Here is a 26,218-nt window from a genome sequence, read left to right as displayed (position 1 = left end):
ATGACTTACCAGATACGAGTCCCTGCTGTAGCTCCCAAAGTATTGTGGCACATTTGAAAGGTCGACGACGCAAACTTTCCAGCCCAGTTCTCGCAACTTCTCCAACCACTGTAAGAAGTGCCTGTGGCAGGGACTGACAGTGTCGAGGTCCTCTAGGGTAAAGTTCACCCTGAAAAAGAACAAAATGTCTTGGGCTTAAGCAAGCTGGTTTTGTGTGTGCATGCATGTGCGTGTGTGATCATTATTACTACAGCCAGGACAGTGTGAAAACAGCAAACACTCTGGAATTCTTTCCACTCTTGGAAATTGGCTGGCATCTCGTCAAATCACCATCATTGTTGAGACCAGCGGCTCAAGTTCAACGATACATCTAATGAAGGCTGTGGTGTCTAATGAATGATACATCTAATGAAGGCTGTGGCGTGGCGAGGCGAACGAGCGCCTCGCCACGCCACGCTCTTGGAGTGAACGGACACAGTTGACGCGGTCGGTACAAAGCACACAACGTACATACATTTATTAACTAATTTAGACGACGATATCGTCCGTTAAATGATACATCAATTTTTCATTAACACGCTACCATGCAAACAACATAACGCAGTGACACACTAAACACACAATAACATGATAAACACACACTAACACACCCAACACACTAACACATACCCAAGGCGGCGTCGTCAACGCCCGACTTTCCTCGCGGGACCCCGGTGCGAAGCCCGCGGTGCCGAGCACCGGGGACCCGCGACACAGACAACCGTTCGCGGCAGCCGCGACGCGCAGAAGAGCCTCGCTCAACGCTCGCCCACCACCAAGGCCCGCCTTCCGCCAGGGGCCACCGCCGGCGCTACCACTCTACCAACAGTGGTACTCAAAGCAAACACAACGCCATCTATCGCCCGGCGGTGGTCACCACCGAAACAAAGCCCTGGGGGCGAGACACGTGCGCCACACGGCGCAGACAACTTTACAGGGGGGGGGGGGGGTCAGCACCCCCACATTCCCCCAACCTTAAATCAAACCATATCCCGAAATCAATATTAGCTACACAAGCTTTAACAAAAAAATGAGATCGCACGACCATAATGTCCTTGCCCCACGACACCGCCGCCAGTCGACACTGCTGCACTGTCCGGCTAGACTTCACCTCAGTACCGGCCCCGCAACAGCAACGTTGCCGTCGGCGCGACGATCCGTCGCTAGCGCCGACACGTCTTCCAGTTGCGACCAGCACTCACGAGGGCGCCGGACTGCAGGCAGTTGCGCAGGTCGCAGGCATCTCCATCGCCCGACCTCACGACCGCATTCCTGGCCAACGACGCTGACGATGTGCAGGACAGCCGGCCGTGGATGACATCCCTCCCGCTGAATACATCAACAAAAAACAAAACTCGAAAGAAACAAAGGAGCGCGGCCCAGGGGAGGGAGCTTCAGGCTTTTCGGCCACGTGGTACGGTGGTCAGTACTGCTAGCTAATACATCGGTGGCGGCCGAGACGCCCATCAAAATAAAACAAAAATCACTTTTCCTAACTCGTGCTCACAAGAAAAAAAGTGAGGGAAGCGCAGCGCAACACCTCAACGCCACGATCCACATAGTTGTGCCACGTGCGACAGGCGGCTGCGTAGAGCCTTAGGCCTAATGAGTCGCTCGGCAACAACCGGCATCCACCCAGCACCCAGCCTAGGCGCAGAAGAGGCAGCCGCGAGGAGACGTCCAATCTGAGGTGGCCCTATCGCTCGCCGCACACAGCAGCTTACCGAGCGATCGGCGTCCACCGCCCCGGGCGGTGTCACGACGCCTCGGCGTCGAGCCGCAATACAAGTCAGCAACGACGCCCGGCTCCCTGAGCCCAAAGAGATTGAAGAAGCTATTCACAGAAAATCGGACCACCCACGAGGCTTCCGTACTCACTCGCTTCGGGCCTGGCCTACAAACCACGTGCTCTAGGCCTTGCTCACCCCAGGATGCGGACCGCATGGCTCTCGTCCTAATTCAACGTTTTTGAAAACTAACAACACAAAAATAACAACACTTGCGAGCAAAAAAAAATAAATAGAAAGTCAACTTGCCGACAAATTGAAACACGTTACAAAACCAATCTCCTCGCTTCTCAACAAAGCACACCACCGACGCTAGCAAAGAAGTCCCCCCTAGGCCTACTCTACTCCGGCTCTAACAAAATCCCTGTACTGATCAAAATACCTGTACTGTTCGCGGCAGCCGCGACGCGCAGAAGAGCCTCGCTCAACGCTCGCCCACCACCAAGGCCCGCCTTCCGCCAGGGGCCACCGCCGGCGCTACCACTCTACCAACAGTGGTACTCAAAGCAAACACAACGCCATCTATCGCCCGGCGGTGGTCACCACCGAAACAAAGCCCTGGGGGCGAGACACGTGCGCCACGCGGCGCAGACAACTTTACAGGGGGGGGGGGTATCAGCACCCCCACAAGGCCCGATGTGTTTTTCTGAAGACGTCATTACTGTCGACTCTGCTCGCCACTATCATTGTGCTAAGAGTGTTAGATGCTTGTGCTATCAGTGTTCACTCCATTGAATTTTTCACAAGGATTGAATACCCATTGCAAATCAGATCTGAGGAATCCCACCAGGTGGAAGAATGGATAAGAAAAGAAAACTGACAACGGCCTGTACCACCATCTCGCTGGATTCCGCACACAGATTTGCAGTAACGTGTGTCTGTGTGCTTCGAGCAATCAATGAATTCACCCTCATGCTCCTAATTCCTAGTTTCCTGGTTAGCTCAGCTGGTAGAGCGACCGCCCCGGAAAGGCTTTGCCCCCTAGTTTGATCCCCGGACCAGGATGAATTTTTCGGCAACTAAGAAACATTTCCGAGAAATGCGTATGGATTTCGTTGAGGCATTGTGCCGAGAATGAGTAGTTATCAGTTAGCAACCAAGGAACCCCAATGTTGAATTCAAGGAAATATTTGTGCCTCACTTTTATCCTGGAAAGCCATGCACAAGGACAATAGTTAGGCCTATGCGAGATGCACGTCAGTGCTTCATCTTCATTTTTTTTTTGCATGCAATACGGAGCTCGGTTTTTTTTTTTTTCGAGCTTGACCAAGGAAGCGGGAGGGGCTACAAAAAGGCTTGGCTCCCCACCCCACCCCAAGTGGAATACCCTGCGCGCATCTACGCTTCCGGCACTGCCGTTCACCAATATACGACAACATGCATATAAGACTGGCGGGCTTTAACATTTCAAAGCGCAACTTCTGCTTTTAGTGAAACAACACAACGGAAGTCTGTGGACAAACGTTGCACAATGGCAATGTTTGGGTCTCAATGTCTCGCACTAATGAGAGGTTTCGAGTGTAATGCCTCACAATAACCTCAACTTTGTCGCTCTAAGGCCAGTGTAGCTGAAAGGCTTAGAGGAATTATTATCTCTCAATAACCTCAACCTTACCGCTCCGAGGTCGGTGTGGAGTAACACACTCGCAATCATTCTTGACACTTACTGTGAAGTCGTAACCCCACAGTAATCTCAAAGCACCAAATTTGCCAATTGAGGCATCAAAAACCGCAACAGCAGGATGACGCGCAGCAAACGGGGCCTAACCTTTTTTCCAGAGCAACGTAGATCGTCTGGCTGCCCCTGGTGACGGTCTTGAGCACCAGTTCAAAGAGGCAGTCCGTCAGGCAGTCATCGTACACCACTGCAACCAGAACAGATGACCCCTACTGCGAGCTACCACAAGAACGGGGAGAAACACATGAGGTGTAATTCAGCACAATTTGAGTTGCAATAGACAGCGTACACAACTAAGCTAACCTTTGATGCAAAAAGAGTACCATATGCAGCAAAGCACTTTTGAATTTGTTTGTAAGGCAATACAGATGACATACAAGTTAAACCTTGATGTAAGGAAGTGTTGTGTATGTGTAACATGAAGTGATAAAGAGGTCTAAAACACTTCTTTACACTCACATTTTGCATTCATTACTACTTATTATTATTTATTACGCATTATAAGGTTGTGAATAGTAATAATGTTCATGATATGCCGGAATGTAAGAAATCAATAACTATAGAGGTCCTTTATTATTAAGGCATCGAATGCTTTGAGAAACCAAGCATAAGATGTCGCTTTCCATGGTTCACTCAAGAAAATGATGTATTCCCACAATGAAAACAAGAACACCAGACCTGAGACAATGTTGCTTCGTAAGGCCCAAACATGAAAAGAGCCATCTTTTTTGTATTATTTTATCATACATATCAGTAGGTTCAAATGCCGGTAACAAATAGGAATATTCACACGAGTAACAAACTTGGACTGCATAGCGATGCATGTTTCAAGTGCTTTCAGTCTATTTTGTTTCTCTCTTTGTCAATTTTTATTTTCAATGCGCTCATTGCATGTGTACATGCTAGTGTCTTATCTTATTTTGAATGCGCACAATGCAAGTGTACATGCCTGCGTTCACTGTATGCCTTTATTATGTAATGTACTTCTTGGCCAGTTGTTTTTGCTCGAATTGCAGCACAACGATGTGTGTCATCTTATATAATTGTACGTATTTCTTTCCACTCCTGTAAAAACTATTTGGGGTTGACAGTATTATTAAATAAACAAACAAACATTCAAAATTACCATATTGAATAAACATGTCTATAATGTAAATTTCCATGATTATACTTTGTACATCATCCATAATGTCATTTGCAATGCTAGAAAGTGGTCATAAATCCAACTCAAGTTCAAAATTGGCCTTGACAGAATCAAAGAAAAAAAAAGGCTGATTTAAGTATCACACGAGTATGCACGCTGTTAGCGAACTCTTGGTAATCGTCACAATTTCTACGACAAACTTGAATGACGTGACGCACCGTCAGCTGCTAGAAAAACTTCTGCTTTGCGGAACTCGTCCAAGTCTTTCGCAGACCAGGCAAAGGCACCTGTCACGGTCTGCATTCCCGGTGGTCCTTTTGTCCAGTCTAAACACCTGACCTTCGTCGGACACTGCCCCGCAGTGAGGGCATCGTAGAAGTCTTCATTTTGGTCCAGGTTTCTTCGACACAGATGCAGAACTTCTTCCCCAACATCTGAGAAGTAAAAAAAATGTGAGAAACTCAAGTTGGGAGCTCAGACACACTTTTTGGCTGAAAAAGAAAAAGAGAGAGGGAGAAAAAAAACTCTGCGTAAGAAACCAGACAACTCCATCAATGGACTGCGATGATGAAATCCTTGATAAAAATGTTGCCACATTAACAGTGGATGCCAATCTAAATGACGACCCACTTCAGCCAGCAATATCCGAGTAAATACAGAAGTATTCGCCAAGAAATTACCATAAGACAACATTCCTCAGTCAGACCATATCTATAACACAGCCGCATCCATTACCAAAACCGTTTTGTTATATCGAAGAGTTAAGAGTAAACGTACGCTTTATACACTGTACTAATTGCTTCAATAAAACCAATGATTCATTGCACCTGTATACGTTATATTTATGCTTGACTGTTCACTGTTATAAAAAGTCTGTGTACAAGGCCTATGAGCGACACTGTCTCAAAATTTCGACCACTTACAAAATGCAATGTTGCGAATTACAGTCAGCAAATGGGTGAAACATGGCAAAAACATAACACTAAAATGCAAACACTTCATGAAGCATTTTAATTTTACACTGAACTTTGTCCCGAAACACTGAGCATGGCATCACCAACGCTATTGCGACATCATAGAAAGCAAAAGCTGCTGACAGTGTGTAAGAATAAAGCAAACCATAGCACTTGCAATACACTTAAACCTCTTTGTAACGAAGTTACATCTTATACAATAATAAATTTGTTATATCCGAAAACTCGTTATATACATGTATATTCCTAAAGTTATACTTATTGCAACAGTATTCTTCAATTATTTCGTTATAAGCTGTATTTCATTATATCCAGGTTCACTTTATCGAGGTTTGAGCATATAAACATGATGCAAGGACTTAGTTACACATCACTTTGTTGTACAAGTGTTTATCATAAAGGCAATCGACTGCAAAACAACAGGACAATAGGATAGAAAGGTCACCTAGTTGGCTCTCTTTTGTCTGTTCCCGTGCTCCCAGTTCGCTGAACGAATATCAACAACAGGACTTCTATCGTTGGCTGCAGCAGCAGTTCTCTTAAGAAGAATTCATGCATGCTAGTTGTTGGTTGTACACCGAAAATAAACTAAATAGAGGAATAACTTGTGCTGTACCATTACCCCTTTACAATACTGACACAATGTGACTTCAAATTACGCGCGCTAGCAAATACTTGTGCCTTCTTGATGATTTGCGATGCACGAGCCTGCGGGACCCAGCTGCGCGCGAACCGGGTTGAAAGAAAAAAGGAACGTAGAAGAAGAGGCAGAAGGCGATCCTCGAGACAATCTAGCTGTGCTATAATTCTCGGGCACAAGTTCGCCCAGCCTACGTTAGCTTATTAAAAGAGTTTATTGAAAAGTGCGTTACAAATCTGGTGGAGGTGCTGGGTATGATGCCAAGCCCCTCTCGAGTGACGGAGCACAGTCCAGAACCACAGCGATTTCGAGCCAACGAGCTGACGCCTATTCATCAGCGCTGCAGTCGACGCCTACGTGGTGAGGGTCCTGAATTTTCACCTTTATCGACTTCGCTTGGAACATCAACGGCTGTGAACGGGTACGCAACCGACATGACAGCTCAGGTCACTCCAGCCAATATTGTCGTAAACCAGCCAATGCTACCAAAGCCTTTCCACGGTGAAAGCTACGAGGACTCAGAGGACTGGCTTGAGCACTTTGAACGCGTCGCAAAGGCTAACGGATATGGGGAAGAGCGCAAACTTGGAAGTGTTTACTTCGCACTGGAAGATAGCGCACGAACGTGGTATGAAAACCACGAAGCCACCTTCCGGTCATGGAATGATTTTCGACGGGAGCTGCTCGCTGCTTTCCCGAACACAGACCGTAAAGAAAGAGCTGAAGCTGCGCTCCAGACAAGAAATCAGCGCAATAACGAAACTGTCGCCATGTATCTGGAAGACATGTCTCGCTTATTCCACCGAGCGGACCCAAATATGAGCGAAGACAGGAAGCTGCGCCATCTGATGCGAGGCGTGAAGCAAGAACTCTTTGCCGGACTAATTCGAAGCCCGCCGCGCACCGTCGCCGAGTTTCGTTCCGAGGCGACTACAATGGAAAGGACGCTACAACAGCGAGCAAGGTTATACAACCGGGATGCGATCGTCACTTCCTTGGACATGTTGCCACCAGCCTTCGGTAACGGCATGGAAGCACTACGCGAGCTGGTGCGGTCTGTTGTGCGAGAAGAGCTGCAGAGGCAGCGTCTTGACCAGAACGCTCCAATGCTTTCGTCTCTGGCCGATGTGATCCGTGAGGAGGTCAGGCAGGTGGTACGCGAACCTTCGAGCAACGCACAGCCAGGGCCGCCACTACAACAGAAGACGAGAATGACGTATGCTGATGTGCTACTACGAGGACCTCCAGGACGTGCGGACGTCGCGGCGGCTACACCTATGCAGTACCCGATGCCGCCGAGCACCCTGCAGCCAACGCCAGAGAGGAGACTAAGGAAGAGCGATGTCTGGCGCACTCCCGACAGGATACCGCTGTGTTACCACTGTGGGGAGCCTGGTCATCTCTACCGAACGTGCCACTACCGCCAGGCAGGACTCCGTGGTTTTCCTGTTAATGCACCTCGACCACGAAATGGTGAACGTCCCTTCGAAATTGAAGAATACCTGTCAGGTCGTCAAACCTCAAGTGGCTTCCAACGACACCAACCTCGGGCAACGACAACGGGGAGGTATAGATCGCCTAGCCCCCGACCTTCAGCAAGCTCCCCAAGGTCTCGTTCCCCAAGCCCGCGTCGGGAAAACTAGAGTCAGCGACCTGTGGAGGCAAGGCCGCTGTCGACGCTAATGCAGAAAAACCTCCATTGCTGACTCTGAACGACGACCGATTCAGAAACCGGTGCTTCGATAGTGACGTTGCTTCCGATTTACGTGTGTTCGTTGACGGCTACGAAGTCATCGGACTGGTAGATACCGGCGCAGATTATTCAGTGATGAGTAGCGGACTTTCTAAAATACTAAAGAAAGTGATGACTCCTTGGAAGGGACCACAAGTTCGCACAGCAGGAGGGCACCTCATCGACCCTACTGGAATATGCACAGCAAGAATCGGAATACGGGGTTTCACGTACGTCGCCAGTTTTATTGTGCTGCCGGAATGCTCAAGAGACTTGATTATCGGCATGGATTTCTTACGAGCTAATGGCGCTGTAATTAACTTGCGAGAATCTTCCGTCTCATTCTCGACTAGGCACGCGATTGGTACCTTTGAAACGGAAGAAAACGTATATGACCTTTGTATTGCAGATGATGGCGTCATGGTTCCGCCAAGGTCGAGCATATCTGTCGCAGTAAACAACAAAGCATTCAGTGAATTTGAAGGATTTGCTGACAACAACACTGCCTTACTACTCCAAAAAGGGATCTGCATGGCACGAGGCCTTGTTAAGTTACGTGACGGATGTGCAAATGTTCTATTCACAAACTTTGGAAATGAGGTGCAGCACGTTGCAAAAGGAACCGTCGTCGCCAGTCTGAATGATTTCGTCCAGGTTACGGAGCTGCGAACTTTTGAAACCAATGATTCTGATTTCGAAGACGTGGAGTCTGTCCTTGCAGCCATCGACATCGAGCCAGGCCTACTACCAAGCGAAAAAGAGCAAATAGAGGGTCTTTTAAGGGAATTCGCCGAATGTTTCTCGTTGTCATCTAAGGTTCGACGCACTCCTGTCGCTAAACATCGCATCATTGTCGACGAGTCAGTGAGGCCAATACACCAGCATCCCTACCGAGTGTCACCAAAAGAAAGAGAAGCTATTGGTAATCAGGTTAAAGAAATGCTCAAAGACGATGTTGTCCAGCCTTCATCAAGTCCATGGGCGTCACCTGTTGTTCTTGTGAAGAAAAAAGACCAAACCTTACGTTTCTGCGTTGATTATCGGAAGCTGAATGCCGTCACCAAACGGGATGTTTATCCTCTGCCAAGAATTGACGACACTCTGGATAGGCTGCGAAATGCCAGGTATTTTTCCTCATTGGATCTTAAAAGTGGGTATTGGCAGATAGAAGTGGACGAAAGAGATCGCGAAAAGACAGCGTTTGTGACACCGGACGGTTTATACGAGTTCAAGGTACTCCCTTTTGGCCTTTGTTCAGCACCCGCCACATTCCAACGGATGATGGACACAGTGCTTTGTGGTCTTAAATGGCAGTCATGTCTGGTTTATCTCGACGATGTTGTAGTTTTCTCTGCTACCTTTGAGCAACATTTGGAAAGGCTCCGGGCCGTGCTCACTGCGATCAAATCAGCGGACTTGACGATAAAACCGCAGAAATGTCATTTCGGCTTCCGTGAGCTCCTTTTTCTCGGCCATGTCATCAGTGCAGAAGGCGTCCGCCCAGACCCTGCAAAAACTGAGGCCGTAGCAAGATTTCCGAAGCCAACAGACAAAAAGGCTGTTAGGCGATTTTTAGGTCTCTGCGCCTATTATCGACGGTTCGTTAAAAATTTTTCACGAATTGCTGAACCACTGACACGGCTGACAAAAGAGGAAATGCCTTTCGTATGGCTTGCCGAACAAGAGGATGCCTTCAATGAACTACGAAAGTGCCTTCAAAGCCATCCTGTTCTGGCGCATTTTGACGAGGAAGCGGAAACCGATATCCACACGGATGCAAGCAATTTAGGTCTTGGGGCCGTGCTCATCCAATGGCAAAACGGACAAGAACGAGTCATTGCGTATGCCAGTCGCACTCTTTCGAAAGCTGAGGTGAACTACTCAGCGACCGAGAAAGAATGCCTTGCCGTGGTATGGGCTATCAGCAAGTTTCGACCATATTTATATGGTAGGCCTTTTCGAGTTATAAGCGACCATCATTCGCTATGCTGGCTGGCTAATCTCAAGGACCCATGTGGACGGCTTGCACGATGGAGCTTGCGATTACAGGAGTATGATATCACGCTTGTGTACAAGTCAGGTCGCAAGCACAGTGATGCGGACTGCTTGTCACGTGCTCCGATTCAACCTGCTGCTTCTGCGTCCACCGAGGATGGTGAAGATTTTATTTTCTTGGGAGCTGTGACACCATCAGAGATGGCACATCAGCAGCGATCCGACCCTGAGATACTCCTCTTGATCAAGTACCTACAAGGACAGTCTGTCGATGTTCCACGACCTTTTGTCCGTGCCTTGTCAGCGTTTGTCCTACGAAACAACATCCTGTATAAAAGGAACTTTGACAACAATACAGCGACATTCCTGCTTGTCGTCCCTTCACCTCTGCGACCAGAGATTTTGGAGGCTTGCCATGACGATCCATCAGCTGGACACTTAGGAGTAAGCAGAACGTTAGCACGCATCCGCACTAAATACTACTGGCCGAAGTTGCTTAGCTCTGTACGACACTATGTCAGAACCTGCCGGGACTGCCAAAGACGTAAAACGCCACCGCTAAAACCAGCAGGTCTCCTTCAACCGATAGAACCACCAGAAGCCCCATTCACACAAGTGGGAATGGACTTACTGGGCCCATTTCCTACGTCGTCATCGGGAAAACGGTGGATAATAGTTGCGACCGACTATTTAACCAGATATGCCGAGACAGCGACTCTAGTTAAAGGATCAGCCGTTGAAGTAGCCGAATTCTTCGTCTCCAACATAGTACTGCGGCACGGAGCTCCAAAAGCATTGATCACGGACCGAGGGACTGCATTTACGGCCGACCTGATGAAATGTATCATGAAATTAACGCACACCAGTCATAGAAAAACGACGGCATATCATCCTCAAGCGAATGGTCTAACGGAACGACTGAACAGAACGCTGGCTGATATGTTGTCAATGTACGTTGATATAGAACACCGTACTTGGGATAAAATATTGCCCTATGCAACATTCGCCTATAACACTGCGATGCAAGAGACAACACGGATGACGCCATTCCAACTTGTTTTTGGCCGGACGGTAACGACACCTTTAGATGCAATGTTACCTATTGACGAGACGCCCGAGAATTACTATGACGTTCACGACTACATACAAAGAGCAGAAGAAGCTAGACAGCTGGCACGATATCGCATTCTCCAACAGCAGAAAACCGACACGCATCGATACAATCTGCGAAGAAGAGACGTCCAGTACGCACCAGGAGACAGAGTATGGGTGTGGATTCCTGTACGAATACGTGGCCTGTCAGAAAAACTGCTTCGCCGCTATTTCGGTCCGTACAGAGTGCTCCGCCGCGTCGGCTCGCTCAACTACGAAGTTATGCCAGAGGGACAGGATATTTCATCCCGACGGCGGCATCGCACGGAAACTGTGCATGTCGTCAGGATGAAACCATATCACGACAGGCAATAAAACGCTGAAGATACAACGTTCTTTGACGTTAACGACATCCCCGACGAGGGTTTGTGAATGACTGCCATGCAACCAGTTTGACACAAGCATCGGGACGATGCACTCTGGAAAGGGGGGCAATGACACAATGTGACTTCAAATTACGCGCGCTAGCAAATACTTGTGCCTTCTTGATGATTTGCGATGCACGAGCCTGCGGGACCCAGCTGCGCGCGAACCGGGTTGAAAGAAAAAAGGAACGTAGAAGAAGAGGCAGAAGGCGATCCTCGAGACAATCTAGCTGTGCTATAATTCTCGGGCACAAGTTCGCCCAGCCTACGTTAGCTTATTAAAAGAGTTTATTGAAAAGTGCGTTACAATACGAGAAAAGCCACTGCTACCATAAGAAGAGGCTTACAAAAGCCACAGAAGGTACACACCGGTGCAGAAGACATAGTCGGCAAACGCGGCCGCCACAATGCCACACAGTCCGACACCGCTGCCCAGTTCGACGACCCCTTTTCCTTGCAGGAGCTCCCTTCCACGATACAGCAGGAAGTCGGACATCACTAAGGCGGCCTTCCAAACCTGGACACATTGAAGTGATTGAAGATAATGATTATGATGGTTCACTACAGCAAACATTACTTGGTACAGTGTTAGGTAAATCAGGCACGACAGGACAGAGGCTTTTGAATAACTGCCTATTAGAGAGCGTGAAATGAACTGCCCGCCAGGGTCTTTTGCTCTACCTCGAAGGTGGTGGTCCGAAGCAAAGACCCTTCAAGCGACCAGAAATGAGCGGGAAGGAAGTGGCGCCCCGATGTGAACACGAGCACGAGGTGTGGCTTCCTTTGCCCTGGCTCATGGTTACGGCTGGTAGAAGAGGCGACAATGGCAGTATGTGACAGATAGCCACGCAGCGACATTCCTCTAAAAGTTCAGAGCTGATCTCGGTCGTACGTTAAAATAGCCCCTTCACCTGACCAAGTAGCAACTTTTCGTTACCCACACGAAGTCATAAGGCACCGTCCGTGAGTACCGCTTTACCGAAATGATGTTCAGATCAGTTCAATTATTGCAGCAGTTCAAATGCTTTCATTTGAACCTGAACTGTCTTACAACGAAGCTGTGAGAAGGGGAGAGCCAGGGTCAATAAAAACACTACATCAGTGGTTCTCAAATGGGGGTCAGCGAAGCCGTTTCTAAGATCCGCGAAACCCTCACCCATTTTTTAAACTTTTTTTTGTTTTTTACATGTGCAACACTGTTTAAGCACGACTGTGCCCCGTATTTATGAGCTGTCCAAAATAAAGTGCCACGTTGGTTCGATGTTCTTGGTAGCAATAAAAGGCACCTGTTTCACGCTACAGTTGTGTCAATTTACCTACATGCCCCCCTCTCTCCCCTCCAAGGGGTCCCCCATCACTTCCACTAGTCCACAAGGGGTCCCCGACACATCCATGGCTGAGAATCACTTCTCTACACTATTTTTTTTTTTCACTTACCACCTGTGAGCTCCAAACCATCCTTGCTTTTTTTTTCATGTGCTGAGGGCAAGGGAGTGGATCATGTTACATAACAAGCACTGCACCGTTTTTCTTTTGTCTCTTTCTGTTATGCTTAACCGTGTCTTTCCAATAATGACATAGCAAGCTTCGCATAGGCGCATCAACAAAAGTCGCATGGCATCGTCACTGACGTACAAGCAGCGTGCGCTTTCGATTTTATAACTTTGGGAGCTTTTCACTTCGGACCCTGCTTGACACGCGACCCACACTAGAAAAAGGGTGCGCAAACTTTAATTTAGAATTTCGCTTACTTTCCACGCCACAAAAGCGTTTCTCGCTCTGCTGACATAAACACCGCGACCTGATCTATGTGCTGCACCTGTTTGTTCGAAGTGCTCAAAGCTCAGAGGGCCCTTTCGCATCATTCGCACCTGGGTGAGCAACCAAGCAGAACACCATTACCCACTCAAATAAAAACTCCGTATGTACTGATTAAACACATAACTATATACAGGGTGTCATTGACGGTACAGCCGTATCCTGTTCTCGGAATTCTCATTCCGAGAACAGTATACGGCTGTACCACCACTTGTGGATAATTCTCACAAGTAGTTTCCCTAAGCAAAAAAAAAAATAATTGCCTAAAAAAAAAAACACCTGTGCGGAAAGCACAGCACAGTCCCAGCTAAAACTAGAACAGTGCCATTTTAGAACCCGTCGCAAACAATATTGGGGAATGTAACAAAATAACTGGTCCGCAGAGGTTGGACGGAGACGACCCGTTTATTCTGCATGGAGACCAAGCTGTCCATTCCTAGCGCGTGCCTATCTCCACTTCGTTCTCTTCGATAGTCTGGCCCGCTCCAAAAGAATATTCTGCAGCATCCTCCCAGGGGGGCCAAGATGACTCGCACACTTCGATGAAGTCTGGACCACTCTATGTTGTTCTGATCCACATTATTATTCAACATTATCCCAGGGGGGGCCAAGAAGAATCGTACCCACCAAGAACGCAGTTCGTGTTGAAATGCACTTGCTTTTCTACCGAGAGTTCCTGTGCACTACGGTCGTCGATTCGTGGCTGTCGCACCCCTTGCTGTCTCTGGAACCGATGCTGATGAGACGGAGGTTGTTCTTGACGTGCTTTAAGCTGACGTACTGCGCGTGCAGAATTCCGAAGACGCGATGCCTGTCGTCGTCATCGCCCAAAAGGTGGCTGGTCTGAGACGAGTTGTTCAAGAACGACGTCACCATGGACATGCTGGTGCTGACGACGTCGACGCACACGGCATTGACGAGCCTTGACGTGCTTGTTCGGCGGCTCCGCGTCTTCCAAGTTCCTGCCGCCAGCAACCGCGTAGTCAGGCTTATGGCACTTCCTTCCTGAGATCTAAACACTTTGCTCCCATACAGATAGATCGTGGTGCCTATTTGAGGTTCGTGAAGACACTTTAACGCTCCTGATGGCACCAAAACGCCACATCGAAGATATGTCTGTGTGCGTTGCAGAAGGATTGCGGCTCAAGACGAACAGTGTGCTAGACGGGCGCTGGATGCTGTCAGACAACAAGGGTCCCTGTACCATCCAGCCAAACATTGCCTCTATTGCTGTTAGCGTTTACGTCACGTGGTCAATTTTGCCGGTGGTGACCTTCCAATAGGCGTCGGGTCCTACGATGACACTGATCTCGTCCGGCTGCCACGTACTCGGTTGAATGTGGTCAGCTACGTTGTACTGCCATTCAAGAAGTAGGTGCGAAATGTTGGAGTCGAGTGGTGGGCTTGTGACAGAGCAAATTTCAGTGATCGTCAACGCTTCTAAAGTAATCGTTGAATCGTCGAACTGGCTTTGAAGCCACACATTGACACACTCGGTGCAGAGTCGCCTTCGTGACTTGGATTCTCCAAAAGTGACAAGGGAGGGTTCTTTTCCCACAACGGAGCACTCAAGCATCCTTGCCAGGTCTGCACGAATGTAGGTGCGCTGACTGCCGCTGTCCAGCAGTACCTGCACGAGGAGTCAGTGGTCTCCAGACTCTGCCCAAATTCGACCTGTCTGTAGCGATACGTGAGTGGGCTCAACGTGACTCTGGGTGGTTGTGACCGTTGGCATGGTTAATGGGGGTGGTTGAGAAAATGCTGGGGATCCTGCGTTGGGTTGCAGATTTTCGGCTGGGCGTGATAACTCGCAGAGGATGGTCAGGTGGCATCGCTGACAGGTACATCTAAGATTGAATGACTTCCGGCACATTCTAGCGATGTGGTTGCGTGTTCCACAACGGAAACAACAATTAGAGTACTGCAGCCTTGCCCGCTTCTCTTCAGCCAATAGGTTGGCATTGCAAGCAGCGATCATGTGATCCTTGCTGTGGCAGAGTGGGCACGCCAGTCTAACTGGCAACGTAGACCCCATTAGGGCGGACGCTGATGGTATCATTTCTGTGCCATACGTTTCTTCAGAAATGTGTGTTCTGGTTTCGTCTTGTGACACACGACGAGACTGTAACTGGCCCTACTCTTGGATTTCTACTTGAATGCTGGAGGCGCAGTTCGATTCTTTAGATTTCTGTCTCTACATAATGGCGACATCCTCTGGCGGACATCGCATTAGGACACGGTTTAAGACCACCGTGTACTGGTCGGGCGCAACTCCTAGGCCTTCCAAGGCACTAACGTGAAACTGCACATTATCGTGCAGCAGACGAAGCCTTCGGACGTCTGACGAGCTTTTCACAGGGCTCAGCGCAAGGAGATTATCAACATGCTCGTTTACGAGGAGATCCTGGCGTCCGAAGCGATCCGTGGGGGTCTTGATTGCAAATTCGTAATTTTGCTCTGCTGAACGGATGCCTTCGACAGCTCGCTTTGCGCTCCCAGTTAAGTGAGGAGGTACTTGAGCTTTTCGATGCGCGGTAGCTCGGTATTTTTATGGATGGTAGCGTAGAAATGGTCCCGAAAGGACTGCCATTGATAAAGACTACCATCAAAAGTTTGTATCTGGAGCTTGGGCAGTTGAACCGCAAGCGGACAGTGCGCTCTCACCTGCCATGCTGCTTCGCCGGAGCTTGGAAGTTCTAGGTTGCTTGGCCCGGGTCCAGTGGCTCGCGACTGCACTATGGCTGCCTTCTCACGTTCCTGTAGCCAGAACTTTGCTCGTGACACGGCATAAAGAAGCTTTGCGTTGTACTCGTCTGCTGTTTCCACTTCATGATCCCGGTTTTCTTCATCCGTTGACGCCATAATGACTTTGTCGAGCCTCGAAAGTGCTGCTTTTTTACCCTTCAGGAAGTCCATGTGGCCGGTAATATGGGAGGCGCCTGGATCCGGTTGCTGCAGCAGGTCCGATAACATTGCTAGGGCTCGGGTGACACCAGCTCTGATCGAGCCGCGCTTCTTCCGAGGATGGTCAGCGGTCGCCATGGTCGTGACGTTCAGGGAAGTCTCCGAAGGGGTGGACTTCCGGGTTTCGTGCACCAAATGTAACAAAATAACTGGTCCACAGACGCTAGACGGAGACGACCCAATTATTCTGCACGGAGACCAAGCTGTCCATTCCTTGCGCGTGCTTATCTCCACTTCATCCTCTTCGATAGTCTAGCCCGCTCCAAGAGAATACTCTGCAACAGGGATACTGATACAAATACACTAGCAAGGTACCCGCTATTCCATTAACTGATTCAGTGGCAATGACGATGAATAATTATGGCTCAGCCCTTTGTAATGGGTTGGAAGCATTCAACGATCCACTCGTAATGCACTAGATGTTATTCTGCTTTTCTACCGTGCTATATTGCACATGTTAACACAGTTCTTTGCTGACATGATCCTTGTGTAGGATTTTTATGCGCAGGAGTTTCGAGCAGCGGCATGGCTCAAAAGTAGAATACTGAGCTGGCACAAAGAGGACCCAGGTTCGAACCCAGTTCAATCCTTGATATTTTTTTCTTATTTCATGTGACAGCGAATATGGACACAGGCAACGGTCAGCTACAACACCCTTTCTGTGATCTCATAAGAGCTTTGATTCCCCCACCCCCACCAACTGGATTACAAAATCAGGGAAAGCAATCATAACTGCACAAGTCATAACTCTAACTAAATTACAGAGTGATGTTGCAGCGTTTCACCAATTAGCTTTGCCATTGTTTCTTCATGCACGCACATCCAGTTTGAGAAGTTGAAACTCTCAAGCAGATATCTCTGCACGTTGCAACAAGTTTTCAGGTATACCAGCCTCAAATGCAGGTAAACAACGCTTGAATGCTAAAGCTGACACCATGCAGCACACTGATGTCTTCAATTGACCAAGTTTTTATTCACCAACGATTTCACTTTTACAGAAAGTGCATATGTATAGTACCGTAAATTAGCAGGGAGTTAAAAAGTGCTATATTAACTATCATAAATGAAATGTAATATATAACTATATCAAAGGTGTGGGGTCTGAAAGTGGTGATCGCCACCACCGCTTTTGGAGTGAACAGACACAGCAGACACGGTCGGACCAAACCAAACAACACTCGTTCATTTAACTACTTTTAGAATGACGGTATCGTCAGCCAAATTATTATAACATCAATTGTAATCAACATGCTAAGACAACCTTACACATTATTAAACAACACTAAACAACATATCAAACAAGGCGGTGTCGCTAACGCCTGACACACCACGTGGGCCCACCACAGACAGCCCGCAGTGCCATCCACGGCAGACCCACCGCTGGAGGCAATTGTTCGTGCTATCGCCCCATGCCAAAAGAGATCAGCTTATTTCTTGCGCACTGCCACCAAGGCTTTCCGCCAGGTGTCCCCACCGGCGCTAACGTTTTCTAACCACGATAATGATGATAGTGGCAATAAATGCTCAGGAGCACAACGCCACCTACCACTCAATAGTTGCCGACTACCGAAATACGGCTTCTGCGCGAGACAGGTGCGCCACGCGGCACAAACAATTTCACAGAAGGTGTCGGCACCCCCACAAACGGTGGTTATGAAAATCCAGTTTACTATTTCAAAACTAGAAGCCAGGAAGAAGAATATATACAACTGTTCCATAAGAGTTGGCAAAGAAACCTTCTTCGCATATTCAAAACACGTCTGAGTTCAAACTTGGGGCTATATTAATTTAGGACTTACCACAAACAAAACAACTAACAAACAATAAATATGAAAATTATTTAAAATGAGGGGGATATATAACTTGCACAAGAATGCATGCGGTCTCACCTGTAGTCCAACAGTAGGCAATGTGGTGGCAGGGCAGTGGTCTGGGAAACAAGAAGCAATAGTACTAAGCGATCGGCGAGGTTCAACAACTAGGCCAAATAGAAACTACAAACCCCTACGGCGGAATCTGTCGCGAATTTAGGGGTTAAATTATTAAAAATTCTTATACTAGCGCTGTAATGACTCTGTATGCTATGGTACAAAAAGGTGTTGGTAACTTTTCTAAAACATGATACCAACTTCCACAAACCAAGTACCCTCAATGTAATTCAATGTGTACTGTTCCGTAGCATTACTGAAGTCTTTATGTCATAGTTTACATGTTTACATGATAAATTTTTGAAGTATCCCCACTATATCGCAGGATACAACTGCAAAACTTTGGTCTCATATTAAGTCAAACACATGCACAGGCCTTCTATTCCTTTAATAAGTGAGAAAGAAACAATAGCAATACTAAGTGATTGGTGAGTATCTATAAATAAGCCAGTTTACTAGTCAAGCAGAAACTTCAATTCCCTCCGACAGAATCTACCACTAACTCTTAGACTACATTCTTAAAAATTTAATACTAGTACCATAATGACTCCATATGTTACGGTATGAAGAGTTTCAGTAAATTGTTTTAAGACACAATACCGCCTCTGCAGTTGAACTTACAAAATTAAACTTACATCGTTTCACAGCACTCACACCTCTTGTGACCTAGTTTACATATTTGTGTATGTAATTTATCAATTATCCTTACTATTTTGCGGGATACGTCTGCAACACTTCAGTTTCACATTCAGTCTAACAGAAGCATGGCCCTGGGTTCTTTTGATAAACGAGCGACAGGCCAGGAGCAGCTTGCTCTGAAGTTCAGGAAACGGCATTTACACGGTAGTCTATCGACAGTGGACTACCGAAATATCACTCCCACGCCCTATAATTAGGAGCTGGGCTTTCCCCACCTTATATGATTGTCAACAAATGCCAGCAAAATGTGTCTAGGGCAGGATAGCTAGAATGCCATGATGCCTCTCATTTTAAACAGGTTGAAGTTGTTTGTGTCAAGACTGGCAGTCGAGCACACCGTGCAACACAAAAATAGGACAATTGAGACGGAATAGCGGGATTTGGCATGTAACAGTCATTAAGCAGATTGAGTAATCCATAGTCAAGGGATATTAATTGTCGTGCAAGGAGATTTTTTAAGAAATGGGCCAAATGCAAAACCGAAACTCGCTTAAATAAGGCTCTACTGGAGCATGCATACTTTCACCTTTCCTATAAAGAAGTAACAATAAGTGATTAATAATAATTAGAAGTTCACTATTACTGTTTTAGAAGAAAGTTGAGAGTATGTATGTGTCAGTAGAACCTCATTCAAGCGAGTTTCAGTTTTAAATTCGGCAGATTTTCGAAGAAAAAAAAACACCAGGCCTGCACGGAAGCGCAGCTAAGTTGCAGCGAAAGCTAGAAGAGTGGCCTTTCACAGCCTTTTCTAAACACTCTTTGGGTAACTGCTGCAAGCACACTTGCTGGGTACCCACTACGGCATCAACAATAAAAATTTCTGGGTAGTGAACCAGCATTCACGATGCTATTTTTCGTCATACTTCTGAGAAGCGTTGTATCCGCTAAACTATTGCAAGGAAATTTGTGCCGATTGTACAAGCAGTGGCTGACGACGATGAGGAATTATGCCTGAAGTGGGTATGCACCACAGTTAATAGCTGAACAAAAACAATTTTTTGTAATGGGTTGGAGCATTGGACGGCCCACTCGCTACGCTATTCGCATTGTACAGCGACTGCTTGTTCTTTCGCTGTTTTAAAATGCTTTATAAGTCGTATTAATCCAATTGCTTTCCCAACATCAAGCCTAAGGCAAGTTTGCCAACAAGCCCCAAGCATTGGCGTGGCTCAGTGGTAGAATACTGGGCTGGTACCCAGCGGACCCAGGTTCGAGCTCCACTGTGTCATTGGTACTGTTTTCTTTTTTCTAGTTTCGCATGATGTGGTTGTGGACACTGGCGGTGGCGGACAAGTACGGCGCTGTGTGAGACACGAGTTCCGATCTCATAACAGCTTTGCTGTAAAAATCTCCTCATATGTGCAGGATTGCAGCACATTCCCACTGTAATGTGCAGGTGGTTTTACGCAAGAAACAATGAGAAAAATAGCTTGACGCCGATATTGCTTATTAGTTCCATTGTAATGCGCAAATAAATAGTGCTACATTTGGCGCAAAAAAATGCACGTTAGAATATAAAAAATATGGTGAATTTCTAATGCAAACCACACTCTGTGCACACAAAAATTTCTGCGCTTCGGTCTCCTGACTGTTTTTCTTTTCTTTATTTTCCTGCTATGTATAATTAAACGTATGCCAATATATATTAAGAAATTCAAAACCATTCTGTGTGATTATCTTGGCTTGATTTTCAAGTAGTCCGACATAACATCTCTTACTTGTCACTCGACCCCTGGTTAACGAAATGTCAATTAACAAGAGTGCCCTGTCCAACTACCAGCAAAAATCCTTGCACACACTTTCTCAGCGACGAAGCAATTTCTCATATATACCTCAGGTACGGCAATACACATATTTGTTATGATCTTTCTTTGCAAATTCCCTTTTATTGTGCAATCTGTAATGGTAATCATGCTTAATCGCCTGTCATTGGAATTTTTTCTTGTGCCCTCCTATTAAACCGCTGTTGTATAAAACACGAGTACAATCCCGACTGGAGTATTTCGTCATCCATGCATGACCCATTTTTTAAAACACAGTGTTATGCTGTTAAATATTGTGTCATCCACATCATTTTTATAAAATATTTCGTACTGCTAATGCTAGTCATATGAAATGAAATCTTAACATGCCCAACCATTCACTCTGGTGCGAAATTTTGAGCCTCAATCTTTCCAATCAAGGGCATCGCCTTAACCAAAATCTACGTGTCGTTTTCTGTGCCCACCATGCTTGCCGCCAGATGGAGATCATTCGTTCAAGGCAGGCGTTCATAAGCATTGTACGAACAAAAAAAGATTAATTTGATTCTTTTGAAAAAATTAAAACAAATGAAGACTGGAACCTGCTTCAACCCTCCGTTGCCTCCATAACAGACATTATTACCTTCGAGACTACAGTACAACTTTGGGAAATGCTGATACATTCATCAGAAATTTGTCATACCATGTATATGTTAAGGTTTTTGGCATTCAAATACTTTTGTAATGCCACTTCTCTCTGTAATGCTCCAGCTTTCAAGGGTTATTATATTGAATATGAAATAGAAACTTAAGCTGAAAAGAAATGAGTCTAGCATTTCTAAGAACGAAAAAAGAAAGAATACTAACAAAAAAACAAAACAAGTTCACTGCACTCGACGAAGCACGTCCCTTCCTGCTGTCTCGAACACAACAGCTGGCACAAAAAGAGCAAGACAGCTGTGCCCACACTACAGGCATCTAAAGACAAAGAGAAAAGAAAGAATGGCTATATCCATTAACAATAGGAAGAGTCCTCTCAATTGGAAGCAGCACACACGTTGCTACCCAAAGGCAAGACCGTGGACAGCTTCACGATTCGAGAGAGCGTGCGAGTCAAGGTACAGGTGTGCGCTTCGCATTGTCAAACGTGGCACCAGAAGGCTTACAATCCGAATCGACCACCTTACAGATTGTACAAACGGCTGGCCCAGGGACAAAGCGTGCGAATTACACTCTTTGCACGTGGGTTGAATAAACGCGGCACGAGGGCAGGCGTGTGTCACTAACGAGTGTCGCGAAGCACGTGCAAACCCTAAGCATGTTGCCACCGGCTTGCAGTGGTCATGTACTATCTCATTGATAGTACGAACGAGTGCACCTACCACAGGTCATGCGAACTCCACCTTGTACGCATGTGCATTGTGCGAACGTGGCACGTGTTACCAACGCGGGTGCTGCAAAGCGCACGTGTGATGTGCATACACTTAAACACGTAGCTACACGTGCTTCAGCACGCAGCACTCATGAACACTTTTTGTAGGGTGGATTATCATGCATGCCTGCTGTTGGATGTGAGTGGTGTAACGTCCGTGAATATCGACGGGACTAGTATCATTAGAGGCTTCCTCACAGGCTTTATGCGAGGCATTAGGTGAGAGGTCATGACGGCAAAACAACATTAAGGGGGATAGACTAGAAACATGACATACACTACACAACAACATACGTACAATAAGCAATACACAAATGTCAGAGCATTGCAGAGACTTTTAGCTTGATGTTCCTGTAATAACAAATGTATGATGGTGAAATTAATGACAGTAGAGTTCTCCAAGAACAATTCATCAGTCTAAATACTGATTCATCATTTCCCGTTAGTGTCCCTTTCAGTTACACATCAAGCCTGCTCTTGTGTGCCATCAATGACACTGTAGGAACTCTTAAAACTCTCACACTCTACAAAAAAGAAACGCTGCAAACGAAAAGCAACCTCACCTAGAAGCACTCTCGCACTCGTGCGGGCCCTGGAAAGCTCGAGATCTCCATCTTCGTCCAGTGTCAAACAACCGGGTTTGACCGATTCAACGTAGGTGTTTAACTTGACGTGCAACCTCGACTGGGCCACTGAAACGTAATTTGTTCTTCATCAGTACCACTCGCACGGATCCTACGTGTCACACAATCAAGAAAGCATCCCGTGCGGAGCATCTTCAAATCATCAACAAAACGCAGCCTAATCTGCTCTCTGGCAGAAGTTTGAACGAACTTACGCCAAATAGAAAAAATTAATATACCTTCACAATTCTGGCAGCAAGCATGAAGGAAATGCGAAGCTGGCAGCCTTCTGTGTTTCTTGTCAGCTTTCTTTTCATTTTGGCCTCCCTTTCTTGTTTTTTTTTCCAGTTTTCTTTTGTATTTATCTTTTCCTCCTTTTCATTTATATTTACTCCTATTTTTCTACGTATTTCCTTCCTTTTTTTATTTCCCGCTAGCTTCCTTCTTTTTTCTATTTTTAATGTGATTTTGGCCACATTACACCAAGCAAAGAAAAGCATATGAAAGCATATAACAACCCAGACCCCTAAAGTTCTTCGCACTTAGCATCACCATCAAGGCGTTCGAAAAACGTGAGGGAGATGACGTTGCCTTGGTGCGAGCGCGCGCCAAGCTACAAGAGATGACAGCAAACAACAGCAGACAAAAGCCTTAACGAGCTTTGCACTTAAAACACTGTCCTTAGGCAATAGTCACTATGAGGACATATTCATAATGCACCAATATCGGTGCAAATCTATTTATATTTTCCTCGCTATGTTTAACCGTATGTTATGTCCACATTCTTCATTTAATGGTAAGACAGCTGCTTTAACAGCACTCTTACCTTATTAAAAGAATTATGGATAGAAACTTCACATTCGAATGATAATCAGAATGATCGTTTATTAACATGCCCAACTGGCCACCTGTGAACCCCCTTTAGAGTAACATAAAGTAGGGTAAATGTTTTTCTTACATTCACATTTTTCAGCTACCCTTAAGGTTGAATGAGATCACGGAAGGACGTGGCCGCTTAAATAACTATGAGGTATGTTATAAATTATAAAAAAAAAAAACATAACAAGTCAACAAAAGTTTTTTAGAACATAATGCAAACACAATGGAGTCACCATAGCTCACGGAGGGAACATTGAGGATGAGACAGACACGTAATGAACAAAAAACATAAGCACTGAACTTACGTAATTGCCTGTTCTCAAACAGAAACCTAAGAATAGACAAAAGACGTAAGCGCTTACGCTTTTCATCTATTCTCATGTTTCTTTACCGTCCTTTTGATGTGCGATGCTATAAGCTTTCATGACTGTTTAACCGGCACACCAGTACGTGTTAACAGGAAAAAAACTGGACAAGTCTAACAGATATAAATGTAGTTAAAAACCCAATCTCCTTTATTCTTATATATAGTTGGCTAAAATGTTGCATCATAATTTATGCATGGATACAGCTGTAGGCATGAATGCAAAAATTTAGCCATTGTGCTGTGGTAGACAAACTATATCACTGTATTATCACTTAACTAGATCTCTTAGATTATTAACTAGTGTTCTCCAAAACTACACACTTTTTATTTCACAGCAGGCTTAACAACAGAGTCAAAACATTACTTTCACTACTCGCATCTGCCATGTTCACACCACATTTTGTTATTTTATTCAGCATTAGGCTCCAACCTCTGATGCCAAAAGGTCTGACACGGTCAGTATGATGTCAATGCTTACGATCAAAACATTGCATGCCATACACTCAAAGCAAAGTCGAATTTCAATATGTTCAATCTGAAGGAAATCACAAAAGAGTTCCATATGTAGTTAATTCGATAGATGAAATACTTAATATGTCCAAAACATATTCCACAAAAATTTTGCAACTGGTATGCAGCATGGCATCACAATATGCAAGTGAAGTGTAGTTGTTTCACAGTTTCTGTTCTTTCTTCTCGCCACGTACCAGTTGGCAGCACGAAGCAATTACGTATGCCACTTGTCCACCTCAACGAAGGCTACTCGCTGGTTGATAGCAAGCGACAGTGGGCGATGTTGATAGCAAAAAGCGGCCATCAAACAGGCACCTGTTTACAGCGTTATAACCTGCACAATTAAGCCACGTGTACTTAAACTCTAGGCGACGTGTACTACGTAAATGACGGAAGCACGAACGGTTGAGGAATGACATAGCCTGCATAGCAGAAATGCAGAGGTAGCATGCTATGCAAACGCTTGCAGTTAAGCAAAAGAAATGAAAAAAAAAAGAAGCGATCTGGATGTCCTTATCCATCATGTAACGCAACAATGCAAGCATCTGTCCCCGTCTCAGAATGACACAATGAGTACGACTTGCATCAGTATTTCTACACATTCCAAATTCTAAAAATTAAAACAGAGATTCAGCGACATTGTGTAGATATTACAAGGCTACGAACACATGCTCTTAAGAAAAGCACACCCAATGCCTCCTTTGAGTACGACAAGGCTGCTATCCAATCACAAAGCCTGTTGCCTATAAGCTGTTTGTCACAGCAGCCAGCTATCATTTGACGTGTCTAGCACCCGCGCATGGATGAAGTGATATTTCAAGAAAAACCACGGTACCATATGGAAAATAACTTTGCAATATTCAAGAGACATTTCAAGTAATACTACTTAAAAAAGCAAAAAAAAAACACCTGTAAAGCATACATAGGTCACACGAGACGCGAAACACTATGAGATGTGTAAATTTTGATTACATCAAGGCTGTATGTTATGCGAGCAGTGACTATACGCCATTTCATGAATGAGTTTCCGGGCTGCTATAGTGGGCTGTTCACTTTGTTGTTTTGTATATATAGAACAACTACACAAACACAATGGTCATATGTGCATGCTAGGTTGCAGTGTTCTATGTTTCATGACCTACTCAACTCACATTGTGATTCACAAAAATAACAGAGCATTCTTTTAAGAGCTCAGAGTTGCAGCGCTGGCACATCTGACATAAAATGGTATATACGGTATATACTTCTTTATTATTATTTTTCTTATCTTGCTTCTCTGAATTGCATCAGGGCCCTGTATTGGGGGGAGAACAAAAGTTGCATGCCGCAGTTTGTGGCACTCCAAGGCGTGTCTCTAGCACAGGGCATTAGTAAGAGCGAGCGCTGCGGAAGCCAGTGAGCGAATGACATTTGACATTTGGAATATGAAGTCGTTTTTTTCTTCCCACACCTGGCGGGTGTTACTTACTCGCTTGTCCCCGTGTACTGCATGAAACGACTTCCCGGACAAGACTTCTGTGAGTGTAACCGTTGCGTTATGAGGGCGATGGCATGTGATGTGCGACAAGTCCTCAGTGCCCAAGTTGAACATTTTGTAAATTTTACATTGACGTATATGCCTGCCAAGATGAGTTAGTAAGTCAAACTTGTTAATTGAATTCCTGCAAATAAATGGGCAAACTAAGAATGACATGGGTTTAATCCACATTTATGTTTTTTTAATATGAATTACATGCTTGATGTCTAA

The 26,218-nt window shown here is 45.9% G+C and overlaps 1 protein-coding gene across 2 annotated transcripts in view; it reads right to left on the bottom strand.

Annotated features, from left to right (window-relative positions):
* Positions 1 to 26,218, bottom strand: part of LOC119179959 (methyltransferase-like protein 22) — a 34,800-nt gene that overhangs the window by 1,179 nt on the left and 7,403 nt on the right. The window contains exons 2-7 of one of the 2 annotated variants that reach the window (XM_037431083.2): positions 22,653 to 22,781; positions 18,178 to 18,218; positions 11,876 to 12,023; positions 4,867 to 5,082; positions 3,595 to 3,691; positions 10 to 169 (exon numbers count right to left, since the gene is read on the bottom strand). In XM_037431083.2, the coding sequence (XP_037286980.2) occupies positions 10 to 169; positions 3,595 to 3,691; positions 4,867 to 5,082; positions 11,876 to 12,023; positions 18,178 to 18,218; positions 22,653 to 22,781 (791 nt within the window). The remainder of the gene's footprint in view (positions 1 to 9; positions 170 to 3,594; positions 3,692 to 4,866; positions 5,083 to 11,875; positions 12,024 to 18,177; positions 18,219 to 22,652; positions 22,782 to 26,218) is intronic. The other variant, XM_075868802.1, reaches the window with a different exon arrangement.

The sequence above is a fragment of the Rhipicephalus microplus genome, chromosome 7 (assembly GCF_043290135.1).
Source record: "Rhipicephalus microplus isolate Deutch F79 chromosome 7, USDA_Rmic, whole genome shotgun sequence".
In the NCBI taxonomy this organism is placed as follows: Eukaryota; Metazoa; Arthropoda; class Arachnida; order Ixodida; family Ixodidae; genus Rhipicephalus; species Rhipicephalus microplus.
Note: the sequence above shows the minus strand (reverse complement) of the source record. Positions and strands in the feature narration are given on the sequence as shown.